The following is a 14224-nucleotide window of genomic DNA, read 5'->3' as shown; positions in this document are numbered from 1 at the left end:
TTTTTATTATAATTTTATAATTTATATAATTGGTACTATGAGGTTGTAAATTGTAGATAAACTTTATTTCTTTATCATTTAATGTAAGGGGGAAGTTCACTTGCATTCTGTACTTCAAACAGGATGTTTAAAACTTATATTGTTTTCATAACTGTTGACGATAAAATTAAAAAAGTTAATATATTTTTAATATATTTTAAGTTTAAAAAATAATTTTTTAATATATTTTTAAATATTAAAAAAAAAGTTTGAATTTATAGTCTTCTCATGTCTTAAATGGAGTTAAAGATGTTTAAGAAATAAATAAAAAATTTATTAAAAATTTTTAAATTATGGCCTATGATTTAATAATAATTCAATTTTACAAATTTTATTGAAAGTTACGAACAATCAAAATCGCAAAAAATTATCTTTTTAAAACTATAAATAAAATTCAGTGAAAGCTTGTTAAGAGAGAGAAAAAAAACCATTGATTAAAATATAACTAATCAATAAGAAGAAGAAAATAATCAAAATATATTGATTTAATGAAAAAAATGACAAAATATAAAGAGATAGTTTTAGCCTATGATTATTTCATAATCGCATTTTTTCTTTTAAGACTTGCATTTTTCTGTATGAATTGTACGGATTTCTAATTTAACAGATCTCCTTTCTTTTAATTCCCATAATTGTTCTTTCTTTTTTGTATTTTTTAAGTTATTAAATGAGAAAAATGATGACGAGGACGAAGAAACACGTACCGGGAAGAAAAGAAATGAACTCCTGCAACAACTGATGAAAAATCAAGACGAAGAGAGAAAGTTGCAAGAACAACAAGTACGTTTTATATTTTAACTGAAAATCAAAATAATGATGCTATAACTATAAAAAAAAGAATAACTTATCATAAAGCAATATAAGAAATATATATCAAATATAAGAGATAAAATGAAAATAATATTCCAAATATGCATGATAAAATAAGAAATAATTTTCTATATAAATTAAAGTTATCTTATAGACAATTCAGTATATGGACAAAATATGATAATGTAAATCAATATACAGTATTAAAAATAGAAACTATCTAATTTCGAAACTGTCTAATTTCGAAAGCAAAGCATTTTTGAGAAAAAGGTCAGGTCAAGGTCAAATCGATTTTTTAAAATGGAACGCTGTATTTTTGATGATAGAATCTAATAGCTGGTGTCAAGAGCTTTTAAAAATTAGAATAAAGTTATTTTTCATTAAGTATTTTTCGAGTTATAAGGTTTGAAAGTTACAGTATCGCCGGCATTAGCATTATGCAAAGTGTCCGATCGACGACTAAAACCTCTTGAATGCTATCCAAAATCATGTCCTGGATAATTTATCAAGAAGCCATTGGAGATTGTACTTTTTATTTTTATTTTAACGCAAAATGAATTTTTAGTTCCAAAATGAAAATAAGAGGAATAATTTCCAGTGGATAATTTAAAATATTGTAATAACGTAGCTTGCTTTATCAAATCTATTCTTTAGAGTTCTGTAGATAATTTTTTCAATATTTTAAACCATTCACGAGCACGAAAATAAAAATTCCCGTCAGGGACCCGCGTTCACTGCCTATTCGGTTCCGATCGGTGATTGGCTGAGGCGGTCAGTTTCATTATAAGCCTGTTCTTTTTAGGTGAATTTTTGCATCTAAGTTAATCTTTCTTCCTTTTCTCTCCAGGAAAAAAGAAGAGGAAGAAAGATGAACTGGTGCAAAAGTTCAGCTAAAAAGAACAAATCTTACGTGCCATGAGCTTGAGAGATTGGACAACATACGTTTGCTCCAGCATATACTTTTCAGGACCTACTTAAAATAAAATGAGATAGATAATGCATAAAGGTGCCTATTGATGGATGTGGCAAATGCCATGGCATTTACCGCATCTATCAGTAGGCATTTTAAGATAGAATGAGACATCCATGCATCTTATTCTATTTTATATATCTGTCTCATTCTATTTTAAGTAGCCTGAATGAAAAATATGGCGCATCAATCAGAAATTGTCTAAACGATGTTCAATCTCTTATTTAAAAATCTCTAAGTTACATCAGTCAAGTGCATGTTTTTTTTTCAAACGCGCGCATATAAATGTCGATTATGTATCTAAAACGAGGTGAAAATTATAAAAATGAGCAAAACTATTATAGGTTAGTGGAATTATAAACAATTAATAAAGCCTTGATTAAAATTCTGAGATCGCATCAACCTTTGCTCTGTTCTTTTTAGCTAAACTTTTGCATAGTTTATCTTTTTTCTTTTTCTTTTTAGTGGAGAGAAAAAGAAAAAAGATGAACCGTGCAAAAAAACATTAGCTGAAAAGAATACACCCTTCTTAACTAGCTTTCCTTCCTATACTATTCCCCCCTCCCCTTGTTGCAAATTGTGACGTCATCGTTCTAGTCTTCCACGGCTTGTGAGCAAGTAGTAGGGAGTAGTAGAGAGAATTGTGAGATGTGCTGTTCAACACGTGCTATTCTTCATTCAATCAAGACGCAAATCAACGTAATATCCGCACTGATTTGATACGCATGCTAATCGATTTAATGTAAAAAGGATCATTTTCCGTTTTTACCTTGTTTCAAGATATATAATTGGCCAGAGGATCAAAATCTGTTAGTTAAATGAATGAAAAAAGAGGAAGAAAAGAGAAGGAAGCGGAAAAGATATGTAAGTGAAAGGATGATAATGTAGATTAAGCGTTCTTTTTTTTTGCTTTTAGCACAGAGATAACGACCCTCTTTTACGGAGTCTTGGATTTAACACCACGTCACCGTCTCCGTCGCAATCAAGTGATCATATAGGTCTCGGGAACACGACGCAGGTAGGCCAGAAGAGGCCAGGAGAGGATGGTGATTTGAACATAGCCGTGAAACGGCCTGTAGATGGCTCGCAGGTGTCTTCTTCGGGAACGAGCGCCTCGAATAGCGCAACGAGTAAGCTATGGGAGAAGAATAAAATGTTGGCGTCTTTATTAGCGAAACAACCGCCACAACCAACGAATATCCCACAGATTTCTGCGTCTGAGATATCGGCAACGCCACAGGTACGATTTGAACAAATTTGTTATTAAAAAAGTGTAAAAAAAATGTATTCAAAAGACTCGATACTAAAAAATAAAAAAAAATACACGACAAATGAGATTCAAGCGCAGTTAATGGAATGTAAATTACATTTTGGCTTCTCTTCATTCCATCAGAATCTATATAAAAATGGATAGTTTTTTTTTAAATAATAATAATTGTAATTGATTTTTTAATTAGGACAAGCTGCTTCGCTTAAAACAGCAGCCGCCGAAACAACAACAGCAACAACAGCAGCAGCAGCAGCAGCAGCAACAGCAGCAGCAGCCGCAACAACAACCGCAACAACAACAGCAACCTTGGACCGGTGGCAGTTTGCAAGTTGGTAATAATAATGCGATTACAACGACCGCGACGTCGGCACGTCCTCTCCAAAGCCCGAGACAACTACCTCGTCCAGCAACCAATACCTACCTCAGTCATATGCTAAGTCAGGTGAGCGCGATTAAATTTAATTTAACAAAAATTGTAAATTAATACTTTAACTTGTTCGCCACGTGTGGAACATTGCGTATGTGTATATAGCCTTTTCATTAATGATTGGATATTCATATAGTTAAAATAAGAAAAGAGAAAGATAAAATTCAGAAATTTACAAAGTAAAAAGGAATGGAAAATAATTAAAGAAGTAATAAAATAGTTAAAGAAGAAAACTCTCCCTTGATTTTCTCTGGAGTCTGGAGATGGTCAGTATCCTTATTTAATGCGTTGTTAATTTTCATTGTTAGGTAGGGAGATTTGAGAAGAACAATATATGCTATGACCAAAGAGGTTATAACTCTTTATCTATGACGCTATGTTAGGAGATAAACTTCCCCTGCTCGATGCTAAAGCTTTGGATATACCAAATGCTCGGTTCACAATCTTGCTTTAAGAGGCTATAAACTGTTAGCTGTAAATTATAAGTGACAATATATCGGCCACATAACTTATACTTTTAGACCGTAAGAATTGGGTTTTGCCCAATTCGTTTAAGCCTAATGGTTAAAGCCTAAAGATTGCGCAAAAACAGTTTGAAGACAGAAATTATTGTTACTTAGGCTCAGTTGCACTTGTTACTTTGACTTTAAACAAGGCTTAAAACTCTCTCTGTCTCTCTTTCACTTTAAAACAGATAGAGCTTTAAGTCTCTCTTAAAGTCAAAGTAACGTTGATGCAACCGAGTCTTAATCTCTTCCAACTTATGACTTAAGGTCTCTTAAAGTAAGATTGTGGACTGAGACAAGGTAACTCAATCCTTTTATCTGAGCCGACAAATTTTCTATTGGTTATTTTGACTGCCATTTTTTGACCTAGTGACTGTAGTCTCAAGTACTTAGTATTATTAGTATTTAGTATACAGGGTGTCTGATAATTGTTTTAACTAAATTCGTGGACATGTAGAGCGGACTAAACTGAGATGGAAAGCCTTCTATCATTTTATAACTTTCGCAATAGTTAACAAGATATTAATTGCTAAAAATCGCCGAAAATTAGCTTTCAATAATTTTTTATTCAAATACTATTAATTTTACAGAAAAACTGCAAGAGTGTTTAATTGAAAATTGTTTATTTTCTTCTCGTAGAACTTTACGAATTTTTAAATAATTTTTTATCAATTTTTTAGTACTGCATTTTCTCATTTTTATCAACATAAAAAAATACGGTTTTAAAAAATTCTGGAGAAATTCTAAAAAAATTCTTAGAGCTCTAGGAGAAAAAAATAAACAATTTTTGTTTCTTGCAGTTTTTCTGTAAAGTTAATAGTATTTGAGTAAAAAATTATTGAAGAACAATTCCGGCAATTTTTAGCAATTAATATCTTGTTAAAATTTATTGCGAAAATTGCAAAATGGTAGAGGACTTTCCTTTCCAGTTTAGTCCGTACATGTCCACGAATTCCGTCAAAATAATTATCAGACACTCTGTATACAGTCGAACCTCTATAAAGTAACTTGTCGAGACCGACCTTCGTTGCAATATAGTTTAGTATACAATATAGTTATTTAGTATGTAATATAGTTATTTAATATATAATAGTTATTAGGTCCAAAATGGAAAACCTTTGCTACTTTGGTATATCTAGAGCTTTACTCAATGTCGCTCCACTCAGCTTTCAAAGTTTGAACATTACGCATACTGCGCTATGTAATTGCACCCTGACTGTAGAGTCCTATATTTAAAGAAGCGCGATCGACTTATGTCAGTATCGCAAAAATACTAAATAATACTAGAAGTAAAAGTGGCGTTGTTTGCAAGACGGATTATGAAATTTATTATCCATTAAGCAGCCATTTTTAATACACAGAAATAAATTCGTCATTGGCTGCTCATCATGTGATTGCAATGATCAATCAAAACACTTAACATCAATCGTGTTTTTCTTAAAAATCTAGGAATGCAAAATGTCGCAAAATATTATGGGCGACACAGTTTTGGCGAGTTCCCGTCAAGATAAGTTAAGCAGATATTCTATCTTAGCCGGAACTCGCCAAAACTGTGCTGCCCATAATATTTTGCGTGCATTATTGGATTCTCTAGCTCAGCGAAGCGTAAGGGTGATATTTCATTTATGCGTTTTTGTCGTACGACAAATTTTTCAAGCCTGTTAATTGGCTATGGGATATTCGAAGATCTCTCTGTTCTATACACGTTTATCATACGATAAAAACATACAAATGAAATAGCACCCTAAAAACGCGAGTTTGTCTGGGATCACTGAGAATGTGATTATGTAGCGCGGTACACTAAACTATAGGAATCTAAACGCGCAAATTGTGTTCCGCTTGCTTTTTTTTCCTTCTATGAGACTGTGTTCAGATTCCTCATTTCCGGGTGATCGCTGGGTGAGCCTAGCGAAAAGTATCAAAGTAATTTGGGAATCTAAATGCACTCTAAGATAAGAGAGTGTCCTACAGGCATTGGTTACAAATAGTAATGTAAATATATCAAATTTAATATAAATTATATATAATTATATATAATTAAAAAATATATAATAATGATAAAAAATATAAGATAAATTTGTATAAATAAGTAAAAGTGTACAAATAAGTTCCCATCGTTTTCTAATAGATGCCATTATTAATATTGCGTGCATATAATTTAACATGGTAACATATCTAAGTATTGGCTGCAGCAGCCAATTTTTGGTTGCACAGTCAATTTTTGGTTGCTTTAGCCTATCTATATCTGTATTGTCAATGTAGGATTTTAATAGGCCAATGCAATCAAAAATCGACTGCTACAACCAATTAAAAATGCTATGTTATATTTTACCATCTAATTTGCTATAGCAGCCAATCTTTTTTTTTCAGTGTAGTTAATTGTTTTTTACTTAATTACTGTGCCGCGTATCGCATCCTGACATGAGGTTTGTTCGCGTTGCATACTCCAACATGCTTCAACATTTCCTATCATAGTTTAATTTTTTTGTTTTTTTGTCTATAGAAAGAGAAACATAAAATGTTTCTACATGTTAAACAAGGAAAGATTCAGTACCAATTTTATGACGCGAAGCAGGTCGGTATTTATAGTCGATTCTTACATTTAAGACTGTCTTAAGTACAGTCTTAAGAACATGTCATAAGTCAATGTACTGTCAATGTACTACCGAGGACTGTATTAGCATTTTAGGGCAGTATTTAAGACAGTTTTAAAATAAAAACGAACTATAAATATCGCCCCATGTTTAGCGTTTCACAGTTGACAGCTTTAGCCTCTTATCGATATTCATAGACAGAGACGGCGAAGATGCTTGCAAATTACACATACCATATTATCTCTTCCACCATGCTCTAACGCGTTTGGGTGATATTTCATTCATGCGTTTTTGTCGTACGACAAATGTGTGCAGAACAGAGAGGTCTTCGAATCTCTCTATCCTATAGCCAATCAGTTTTGAAAAATTTATCGTACAATAAACGTGTACAGAACAGAGAGATTCTCGTATCTCTCTATCCCATAGCCAATCAACAGGCTTGAAAAATTTGTCGTGTAACAAAAATGTACAAATGAAATATCCCTTTGCGTGAGAGGGAGCTACGTTGGAGGAAATAGGAGTATGTTGGAGCATGCAACATGATGCGAACAAACCTATATAAATTATAGTTTGCGACACAAATACATGGGCACGCCTAAAAATGTAAGTGAAATCTTGTTATTTGTAGTATAAATATTTTTTGTAGTTAAAAAGTTAATAAAAAATAATCAAATTTCTACTGTATATCCTTATTGACTGATTCGTTGTCTTAGGTAATATTTTTAAACAAAGGTATATTTTTCTTGCAGCAACAGAGGCCCCAAATAGGACCAATCGAGTCCGAGTTTGCGGGTAGCGGAGAATATCGTCAGACTAGCAATGATCCAACTAACTGGCATAATCAATCGTCGGATCCAGATCTCTCCGAAATTTTGGATCAAGTTATTGAGATTGTTCCGGATGAAGATATCACAAGTAAGTATAGCGAAATATTAAACGATAATTTTCCATGAGCAGAGTGGTGAATGTCTCGTTCTGAGCTGATTATCCTCCATCTTTTTTATTAAAACGAAATTTTCTAATACAGAAAAAAATATTTTTTGTACAATATGTCTGTCTGCGCATGTGTGCGTGTGTCTATGAATAACTACAATTGCGTAGTATTACTCACAAATTGATTGTTCCTAAAAGATCTAATAAATTTGTTTAGGAACTCTTCTAGCTGATATCGAAGTGCCGGAGAATAATGTCATGAACGAAACAATGGCAATCAATGCTATTCAGAAGACATTGATGTTGTGCGAGTCTGCTGTTGTGAATCCAACATCCTCCAGTATAACTATGTCTGGCACGCCTCCAGCCTATTCGACTGCGGTAAGTTTTTTCTTCTATTGTAAGTCATTTATTTTGAATTAATCTTATCCGTTTTCTTAAAAATATTTTTTAATTTATTATGTCGAATAGTCGAATTTGAAGCCATCGAGCAATTAATCGATTTCTTAAAAGGCGCGACATTGATCATATCCCTATCATTAGTGCTCAAGCTGAAATCTCTTCATTGGACAAGGTAGTCAGCGAATCTTGAATCCTTGAAAATCGGGAATTGTCTAATATGCCATACCATTTGAATATGTGACAGTATACTGCTCGTCAATGATTCGAAGGATCCTGTACCTTTAACTTATCGGCCTGATTAATCACAAGATTGATAATTTGATGTAGAAAACTTCCGTTATTGACTTTCTCGATCCTGCGGATAAATCAGGTTGATGAGCCAGGGCAACATTTAATGTTAAACAAGAACTGAGGGTCGATTGTGTATTTTCAAATGAGATGAAAATTACAAAAGTGAGCAAATTCACTAAAGTATTCATAATTTAATTGGTAATAACTAGTAACTTTTGCTGCAATTTTCACTTTTCAAAATTCACAATCGCCCTCCAGATGATGAATCAGCCATATATGAATGAAGCAGCTATTGCTTCTCGCGACACTCGGCGTTTGGAGTGGGGATAAACAGCACTGCGATCCGAATTCTCTGCTGATTTATTATAAAAATTGAATAATATTACTATTTCCAGCATAGTAGGATTGCGCGCAGGCAATCCAGCAGAAAAATATAAAATGTATTCCATAATCTGATGAATCGTTGAATTTTGTTATAGTTGGGAACTACACCTGTGACGACTGCCAGTCATAATTACCAGCCACCTCCTTTATATCAACAGCCCAGGATGAGGTTCAATCAGCCAAGCATTAGACAGCCCGGTCAGTTTACACAGTTGCAGCTGCAACAGCAACGTTCTAAGCTCATACATCAACAGCAACAGCAGCAGCAACAACAGCAGAAGCAACGATTATTGCAGCAACAGCAGCAACAACAGTTGCTTATCCCATCGAATGCTACTGCTACGGATCAAATGAACAGTGGTATTAACATTGACAATCTTTTGAACAATACCGTTGCGCCGCCGAATGTATCGTTGCAGGTATGTATCATATACAGTTTATCACGAAAGTACAAGAAAAAATTAGAAGAGAAATTAAAAATAAAACATTACTAGAGAAACTTATTTCTCTTTTGACTTTTTATATAAAATAATAATAACAAATGATATTAAAAATTTCATAGTTGAATTATACAAAATATAATTATTTGATAAATTGCATTAGCTTATTTCTAATAAAAATTGATTACTATGTTTCATATTTAAAAGATAATAACTACATATGTGCAATGTTTTTTTTTTATTCAGCGATCGAATGGCCCAGATTCACAAGTTTCTCCAGGCTATGGGGCATCCGTCCAGATGGCTTCTGGTCACCGACTCGCTCACTCGTATTCCCATCCATCGACGATATCACAGCAGTAAGTATTTTGTTAAACATCCCGGACTGTTTATTCCACTTAAGATAGCTTTCTTAAAAATCTTATCACGTGATTTTCTTTTTATTACAGCCACATTGTGAATAGTAATTTCAACAGTGGTCAACAAGTGTCCGCCGCGGCGAGGCTTTCGCCACATTCTCCGGCTGGTATACTGCCGGTGTCGTTTTCTCATCCGCCATTATCACCACGGGTGGCACAAGTGAGTATGAAAGCATTATTACTGTGTATCAGGAAGGAAGACTAAGGAGACTCCACTTAGTCTAGTCAGACCTCAAAACATGGGTCCATTTTGCGTTCGATTCTTGATACTCGCAACGCTAGTGAAGTTTTTTAGTGCGCATAATGAATGCACCGTAGGAAAGTATTATGAACGTAACTTAACCTCTTCGTGAAGGCGACTTTATTTGCATAGTTACATTGGTTACTGAGTCTCCGTTTTGGAGTCTTTGGAGGCTGGAACCTTGGATTAAAAAAGAACGCATAATCTGAAAGGAATTTAATTTCTTTCCCGTTTCTCTTTACGTTTTCTCTTTACGTTTTGTTTTGTGATCGGGCACTACATAACAAAATGACATTGCAATTATTCTCTTATTTGTCTTTAAACATTATATATACATTAAACATCCAGATTCGTGATTTTTTCTTCAGAAATTGGAGATAAAAATGGAAGAAAGATCTTCTTTCTTAGCTTCTTTCTTCTTACAATATTTAATCTAACAAAGTACACAAGCGCTGCGAAGTGTCGAGAATCGAAACTTAGCCCGAAACCGCAAAATCGGTCCACTTTTATTTACGAAAGTTAGGAATTTCCTTAATCTTCCTTCCTGATCGAAACTCGACACTCGCAGCACTTGTAAAACTTTTGTAGTCCTACGCATAATGAGTGCGCCGGTATCGAGAATCGAAACTTAATTTGAAACGCAAAATTGATCCACTTTTATTTATGAAAGTGAAGTCTCCTTAGTATTTTTCTTCCTAATCAGCTCAATAGAACAAAAATATTCATACAAGTTTTTAGTTTGAGCTATTATAGAGACTATGATTGCAGACCCATAGTGGATTAATAATAATGATGAAACAGCCTCATTGTGATTGGTCTATTATGGATCAGTAGTAGTCGGTACTATAGAATTGATAGTTCAATATGAGCTTTAGTTAGAATTAATTAAACCTTAATTATCTTATTTGAAAAATAAAAATGTGGAAAAAAGCTTAATCAATGTTTGTATGAATAATGCAAGTTAATGTAATGCTTAAAAACGAGCTTGAATCATACGTTCAATACGTTGGATTTCTATTTGCATTTTATAATATGGTATGCATATTGTTCTTTTCTTTGTTTTCTGCTTTTCATTTTTTATATTTAACGTATCTTTATTTCTGTGAATATTTTTATACGTTTGCACGATATATGCGCTAGGGCAATTACGGCAACACACCGAGATTATTCAACCAGGTGAATCCGGTGAGGCCGCAACAGCAGGTCACGACGCAACAACAGCTACAGCAGCAACAACAACGATCGATGCCTTCGCCAGGGACGGCAGCCTCCGCCCGGCAATCTCCGTTTCCTGCCGAAGCATTTCCTCCACCGACGTCGCCTACAGCCAGCCAGTTCCCGCCAGGTCCCAATACTGCACCAAATCCATCAGCTCAATATCGAATTCAACGGACCACATCTACTCCTTCTGCTACAACACAGTTGCCAGGTATATATTGTTTTTCATATTAATCGCTTGTCGAATTCGAGTGATCGTTATATAATCCCCTACTTTAAGGCTAAAAAATAATTAGAATTGGTTACAATTAAAATAATTAGAATTGGTTTTGAAGAAAAAGAGAAAAGAAAAAATTTTGTGATCGTATAGGAAACATTATTTTGAATCTACAACAATGAGAGATGTTTGGGGATAATAAATATTAATTAGAAATATATAAAGAATTTAAAATGTGTTGGTAATTAAATTACTTAAGTACTATTTCTTATTCATTATTTCATTGTTTAGTTGCAATGAAACAATGGCAAATATCAGATTTCATATTATGCAGTGTCCGAAAATACAATATGACGAATATTATATATTTAGTTGTAAGATTAGAAATATAAGCATCTTTGGAAAGTCGTTTTATCGTATCATATTTAATTGAATTTGTTTTAGACTAGTTTTAGATTTAAATACATTGAGAACTTGATAGTTTTTTAAAAAGAATTGTATGGCAAAAAAATTTTTGTAGCTACTTTTTATCATATTTTTTGTTTGACTATATTTCAAGTATAATTTTTAATATCGGTAAATCGACTTTTCTTCAGAATATTCTGATCAATGTAATGTTATTTAATGTTTAAGTCATAAATCGCGATTATATTTTTTTGTCACTTATTAATAAGAGGAAGATTAGGTTTACTGCGTGTCTTAAATAGGCGGTTGTATCTATTTTATAATGCGTTTAAACATGTTAACTATTTCCTTTCGTTCGCGGATAATAGCAAAGAAATTCTTGAGTAAGTGCTAATTTTTACATAGAGACTCGTTCAGCTGGTTTTTATAATAAAAGACAATATGCGATTTAATATATAATTATACACGCGATGAAAGCTGTGATTGAAATATACGAAAGATTTTGTTTCCCGAAATCGGTAAGTATATACAGTATGTTAAAAAAAAACTCTTGTTTAATCTCTACTAAACTGTGAAAGCCGTGCGTAGATTAGTCGGGTATGTGCATAGACTTCATTAGTAATTTTTATGCCTGTATCTCTCGATGTTGTTCTGTGAATAGATTTCTGTAATATTGTGTCATACGAATTCTCTATATAAAGAAAGCGTAACTCCGAGTAATGTAGTAGATCTTGCATAGTTTGTGATTTAATCTTCTAATTTATAATTGGAGCGATGTGTTATACTAGAGATTGAAACGCTTTCTTAGCTCTATAATTTTCTGATCTATCTTTCAAGCGAAAAATTTTATTAATTCTGTTTCTTCACTTATGGAGTTTAGATTTAACAGATTTCTTTTTTTAACATGAGTTTAGCATAATTCAGGAGATTTAAAATATTTTAACAAATTAAAAGAGATTATACATATTTCATTATATGTGGCAGTTAACTTAAAAAAAAATATATGTAATGATTTTAATTTCTTCATCATCCAACATTAGAAAATATCTATCTATTGCAAAATTTTCGACTGAGGTATAATATTGCATAATATTTACTGGCAATTCTTTACGAATATAAAAGTAAGTTGTCGAGAGATCTATTTTTTTACTAACAATTTCAGATATAGTTTTCTTTATTTTGCGTACAACTGTATCTGCTTTTGACTTTCAGCTAGCGGAATCGAAATGCGCTTTCCGGGTGCATTATTCAGCCGGTTTTTTTTTAATCCATTAGATACCAGGTGATTTATACGCACTTTTCTATTGTAAATTCTAGTAATCTCGGATCTTAAAATTTTTTAATCACAATTGGAATATAGGGATAAAAAAAGTTTTTTTTTGGAAATATAATCGACAATGGGATGATTTGGAAAAAGATATAAATCCTATCTCATGTCGATTTTTAAAAAAAGCAAGCTCTTTTTAAACCTCCAGATACCAATTATGGCCTAAAAATTTTAAACCCAAGTTGTACAAATTTACATAAAACGGAAAAGTGCAAAGAGGTCTCCTGGGACTTAATATGTTAGTTTATTTAATATATAGATTTCGATTTTGATATTATATACGTGGCTATATGACGATGAACGCTGGCATGGTACATGAAAGCGAAATAGAAGCGTTTAAATGTCCGGCAAGGCTAACCAAGGACAGCACAACTATACACGATTGGATGTTGCAGGTGGAATCGCGTCGCCGAGACACTACGGAGGAGTGAGTAAGGAACCTCTTCTTTCACCTAGTCATTCACACTCTGCTTGCCCGGCAACACCTACCCATAATCAACACAACACTACCAATACACAACACTTTACGAGTCAACAACATACCTCTATGTTATACCAACACACCAACGCCAACACTATCAACACGGCAGATATGCAGAACAATCAGTTCTGTTACGATCGGTCATCAGTACCGCTCTATCCGTCTGGCGGGGAAGCGCAAGATGCCAGACTGGCTTCTAATAACGTCAATCACCAAATCGGTGAGCAGACATTAGAATATTTAATGTCATGTGACATTTCATCATGTTTTTTCTTTAATCGCAATATGCAATATTTACAACCACGAGAGTCACCTCCATCAAATTCGCTCGTATTTCGAACATGTTTCTCATTAAAAGATAAGTGTCGTCGATCATTCCCCCGCAACTTCAAATGTAATTATAACTGGAGTCATTATCATCCTTACCAGCAGCAGTGGTTTCAATGGATGCAAAGCATGCATTACGTGTAGATATTGTCAAAATCATACTTTATTTCTTGTTTGCGGGAATCATTTTTATAAGTGTAAGAATATATGTTAAATATTGCATGACGCTTTTTTGACGCAAAACGTAATTGTAATTCCATTAAGTGTAATTATTATTATAATGAAAGTAAGCTGAATGTAAGTAAGCTGATAATAATTTATCATTTATCTCGCTATCTCGCAGATAAATTATTTATGTCAATATACACTGTGATGTACATAATTTTATTAGAGTCATAAGATTGAAAAGGCTGTAATCGCACATTGTGAACATAGAAAATTCTTTGATGTATTAAATTGATTCTTAGTATTGTAGTATCACTAATTTGTACTGCTATATTAAATTCAGTTCTTATTTTTTTAA

At 33.1% G+C, this 14224-nt stretch overlaps 1 protein-coding gene across 11 annotated transcripts in view; it reads left to right on the top strand.

Annotated features, from left to right (window-relative positions):
- LOC105154207 (uncharacterized) overlaps positions 1-14224 on the top strand; it is a 151234-nt gene that overhangs the window by 123002 nt on the left and 14008 nt on the right. For 9 of the 11 annotated variants that reach the window (XM_087408155.1, XM_087408148.1, XM_087408149.1 and 6 more), the window contains 10 exons: positions 700-819; positions 2736-3059; positions 3277-3531; positions 7366-7531; positions 7767-7930; positions 8722-9045; positions 9313-9425; positions 9516-9645; positions 10867-11155; positions 13289-13594. In XM_087408155.1, the coding sequence (XP_087264281.1) occupies positions 700-819; positions 2736-3059; positions 3277-3531; positions 7366-7531; positions 7767-7930; positions 8722-9045; positions 9313-9425; positions 9516-9645; positions 10867-11155; positions 13289-13594 (2191 nt within the window). The remainder of the gene's footprint in view (positions 1-699; positions 820-2735; positions 3060-3276; positions 3532-7365; positions 7532-7766; positions 7931-8721; positions 9046-9312; positions 9426-9515; positions 9646-10866; positions 11156-13288; positions 13595-14224) is intronic. The other 2 variants (XM_087408152.1, XM_087408156.1) reach the window with 2 other exon arrangements.

This window comes from Acromyrmex echinatior, chromosome 7 (assembly GCF_024713525.1).
Source record: "Acromyrmex echinatior isolate Ae372 chromosome 7, ASM2471352v2, whole genome shotgun sequence".
Lineage (NCBI taxonomy): Eukaryota > Metazoa > Arthropoda > Insecta > Hymenoptera > Formicidae > Acromyrmex > Acromyrmex echinatior.
The sequence above is the reverse complement of the archived record's forward strand: the minus strand, read 5'-3'. Positions and strand labels throughout refer to the sequence as shown.